The sequence below is a fragment of the Pelobates fuscus genome, chromosome 9 (assembly GCF_036172605.1).
Source record: "Pelobates fuscus isolate aPelFus1 chromosome 9, aPelFus1.pri, whole genome shotgun sequence".
In the NCBI taxonomy this organism is placed as follows: domain Eukaryota; kingdom Metazoa; phylum Chordata; class Amphibia; order Anura; family Pelobatidae; genus Pelobates; species Pelobates fuscus.
Window position 1 is genome coordinate 157,422,567 of NC_086325.1, and position 4,261 is coordinate 157,426,827.

The following is a 4,261-nucleotide window of genomic DNA, read 5'->3' on the forward strand; positions in this document are numbered from 1 at the left end:
TAATACTTAAACCTGCCAATTGCAGTTCTTCTAGCCACCATGTTAGATTTGTTTTAAATATGTTTATTAGAGTCGCCATAGAGCGTGGGCAGGCATGTTTTGAATCAGTAAATGTAACATAAGGGTGCCTGCGCAGAGGCATATAAGTCAGAGCAGACAAGTAATATAGAAAACTGAACATACATAGATTAGCGAGATTTGGTACATCAAGGGCATTCAATCGGCATATTAGCGCATTTTGCAGGCTGTTTAGTCGTCCGAGCCATACCTAAAGTAGATGAAGTGTACATGTACTTTGCGTATTCTAAATTTAAATGAATTAGATCAAGGGCACATTTAACATGTATGTTAACGCATTATGCAGGCTGTTTAGGCATCCGAGCCGTACTCGTGTCTAACCCTAAATAAGCGTTGTGTATTAGCTGGTGCGTGCAAGTGTTGCGTGTTTGTTGGTTACGTGGGTGCTTTGTGTTAGCCGTTCGAGCCATTATCCCATGTCAGTAGGTGTATGCCTGTGGTCTGTGTCAGCGGGCTGTATGCAAGAGTGACGTGACCGCTGGCTTGTGTCAGTGCTTTGGGTTAGGTACGATGCGAGAATTCTGGGACGTTGGAACGTGCAGTGCAGTTATTGTGCTGTATTCATTCAGTACATCTACCGTGCTGATATATGACCGGATAGGACATTGTACATTGTATGCAGTGTATTATTACCAGTATGGACATTTCAGAAAAAAGACTCAACCGTTATTTAACTTCAAATAGTGCCTGGAAATGCAGGTGGTAACTAGCATTATAAAAAAGAATGCTTCGTATGCAGGATTTTTAGAGGGTTAAGCATAGGTAAACAAACTATATATATATATATATTGCATAAGGGCACCCACATTTAAGAGAAGTGGCAAGTTTGGCCCAATGTAGAACGCATTGTAGTAGCCCGGCTTATTATACAGTAAAGGTCTTTAGACCTACGGAACATTACATTCATGAAAGAATAATCAAATAGGTATTATAGCTGTACAGGACGTTATAATAGTCGGGTAAGGGCCGTCTATGGCACAGCAGCAATATGACCCCCAGCCCGCCGAGCCCCCATCCGTCTCCCCCAGGCAGGTCTCAGCCCGCCAGCAGGGCTCTCCATGGCTCTGTGGGCACTCAGAGGCAGGTGCCGTCCACATGACCCCCACACCTAGAGTCTACTACCAGTCTGCCTCCTGCACCTCCCCAGAACCTCTCAAGCCCCTGTGGAGCGTGTGCCCCCATGTCTCTCCTGGCGCCGGCCACACTCTTGGGGATGGTGCACGTCGGTCACGGCCACCGGTCCGCCGGACAGCCCGCCACCACCTGGTCCACAGGGCTCACGGCAACAGGGACAAGTTCCTCTGGGGACCCCTCAGACCCAGAGGCCAGGGCATCTACTCCTCCTGCGGGCTGGTTGCCGGAGAATCCATCCGGAGGCCGGTAACTCCGAAGGCCACACGTACTGTCCAAGCCGGGCCCCCACGGTAGGTGAGTATGTTTTGCTGTGTCCCGTCTCAGAGTGGTCCGGAGCGCAGTTAATGGGGTTCCAAACAGCCTTTTGTAAGGTAACTTCCGCTGTGGCTGTACCCATATCAGTACAGTGCAATCTCCTGACAGGCTGTTCTGCAGGCAGCCTTTGCCAGTGTAGGCGATCGGCACAACACCAGCCCGGGGATTCCCGCCGCCATGAGGGCCGCCGCCATGAGGTCGGGGTAACCCCCGCCGACCATGGGGGGGGAGCGGGGCCGCGCCGCCGGCAGGCACCGGCCGCGTAATGTCAGTCACTTATCGTTGGCGCATAGGGCTCTCTCACGCCGTCGGCCCTGCTCAATTGCCTCTCGAGGCTCCCAGCTAGGAGTAGGCCGGGGTTATCAGCACCCACCTTCCAGTTTGCCAATGGTGGTTATCGGGTGTCTGTCTGATGCTGGGGTTTTGCTCATTGCCGGTAGTGCGGAGTTGTCGACTTTGGGGTGTTCAGCACCCACTTTTAGTGCCTTTTTCTTGTGCTCAGGTCTGGAGCTAACGCTCATGGCTGCCAGTCGGCCCGGCGGCCCGGCCCCACCCCCCCCAGAAAAGAAATTTGCAGCTTTGCATGCCGTTTTTATATAAACTCCCAATGAAAAAAAATGCATAATTAAATATATGTTTTGTTAGGAATACATATACTAAGCAGTGTTTTTTATTTTATTTTCCACAATAGGACTGGCTTAATGTATTCAGCTGGTTCAGCTTTACTATCATTGAAGGGGTGTGAGATTACGCAAAAATTGGCAGGAATCTAAAGTGAAATTCTCCAAGTCAGCTATGCTTCCAGATTAGTCTTAAATTTGAAATTCACTCAGAACTTCCAACAATTCTCACTTTTATGTAAAAACCCTGATAGTGTTGAAAAATAATGGTAAAGATTCTACGGACTTTTTCTCAAGTTGGAATATAGTTGAGTTGGATTTGTTTTCCAGTTTGGCCAATTTTCAATTCTCTTGTCAAAAATCACCCCCCTTATATGCATCCTTCTAAGCCAGTTAAATATTCACAGAATGGCCACAGTTAAATTCTAGAAAAGAGAACCACTTACAGGTGGTTTTACTACCCATCTGATATAAACACCACCCCAGGAAAATGTATATTTCATAAAGATAGAAGCTTTATGAAATACTCATTTTGACTGTGTTGGAATTTCACTGAAATTCCAACCAAGTCAAGAGTTATAAAGAGAAAAAGTATTATCATTATATCATTATCTCTGTATATTTTTTCTGCTGACTTTCTCAGACTCTGGGCAGAGCTACAGTGTCAATCCCTACAGTCACCAGTGATGGATGCAGGGAACTGGCTCTGTCTATGGAGGATATTGCAGGATCTTCGATATACCTCAACAGTGATGTAAGGCCTCCGGCGCATTCCTGAAGAGGAACATCCGAATAAAGATGGTCTCACCTACGAGGGACAGGTTCAGGCAAGTAAATCTAAACTTTACCACCTCACATTTACTGACCCTTGGTGGGCTTTTGCAAATTTAGCAGATTATTGTAAGGTTCTACTCCACAATTTGCAGAATTACTTGGATGATATATAGCCACCAAAACTGAAAGAATTTGCAGGTACAACTTTTGCCTCTGACCATGTGGACCATTTAATTAAAACCTTAATTGGCAGGAAAAGAAAATCCTCATTTCATCAAAGTTGAAAAGAATTTTCAAAGATCTGTGTGTAAACATCTTGTTTATTGTACAATAAATCCTGAAAAAGTATAATTTAGATTATCCGGGTCTCAGTGCTTCACGTAGATCTTTGGTGTTTGCCAACCATCAGGCGCTTTTTTGAGTCCTGCTCTCCTCCAGATTCTTTTCAAATCTTTTTCAAATTTGGCCTGCTTCCTAAGTCTGCGTCCATCTCTAATCTTTCGGCTGAGGAATTTTGTGCGTTTCATAAGCTTTTTATACTTGTGTTTGTTCATTTTCCTCCGTCGAATCTTCAAAACGTTTTTGCAATGCACTGCACCCCTATCTTCCCTATCTTCATCCATGTCCTCAGTGTCCTGCTGGGTAGGGCATTCATAATATACTATGTTTTCTAGAGGTTCTTCAAGTGTTTTAGAGGACTCTGGTTTTGGCAGGAAATAACGGGAAGTAATCATGCTCTCTAAAGGGCTGATTGACATCATGCGGGGCACCAGAAATTCATCTAGTTCAGGCTGAAAGTTGTACCATACTTGGGGAGGTACTTGCGGTCTCTGTTGTTGCCGTGTGCTATAAAATGCAGATATGGTCTTGTAATTTGGACTTAAACAGCGTGGCAAAAGACATCCTGTACGCTGTGTGGCTCTAACCATCTGCGAGGTTAGCCTTGATAGCCACATATCTTAAGAAATTAATTAGATGCCGCAGAGTCCACAAAAACACCCTCAAATAACATCCGTTCCTGCAATTTTGTGTTCAGATCCATGTTAGATTTGAATTCCCTAGTATAGATGGTTTACAGGAAAAGTTCAGTCATGTAATGCATGCCATGAGAACCACCTTCAGAACCACTTGGTCATACAATTGGCCAGTTGCTACAAATAAACAATATTAAGGGTAGTTAACAATTCATGTTATAAAGTATCTCAGGGTCACAAGACATTACTTTACCTCCTTTTGTGGTCCCACCTATAAATTGTATTATAAGGTCCGTTCATACAGTTGTTTCCTTTAATACACATCCCATAAAATTATTTTTTTGTTTTTGTAAAGGACAACAGTCA

At 44.7% G+C, this 4,261-nt stretch overlaps 1 protein-coding gene across 1 annotated transcript; it reads right to left on the minus strand.

Moving 5' to 3' along the window:
- Window positions 1-3,207: 3,207 nt before the first annotated feature.
- On the minus strand, window positions 3,208-3,955 carry LOC134572562 (small ribosomal subunit protein mS38-like). Its single transcript, XM_063431610.1, has one exon. It carries the CDS (start codon window positions 3,875-3,877, stop codon window positions 3,290-3,292), a length of 588 nt encoding a protein of 195 aa, XP_063287680.1. The 5' UTR covers window positions 3,878-3,955; the 3' UTR covers window positions 3,208-3,289.
- Window positions 3,956-4,261: the final 306 nt, after the last annotated feature.

Coding starts and splice junctions, on each gene's coding strand:
- LOC134572562 (XM_063431610.1), bottom strand. CDS start 3,877: ATGTGGCTATCAAGGCTAACCTCGCAGATGGTTAGAGCCACACAGCGT.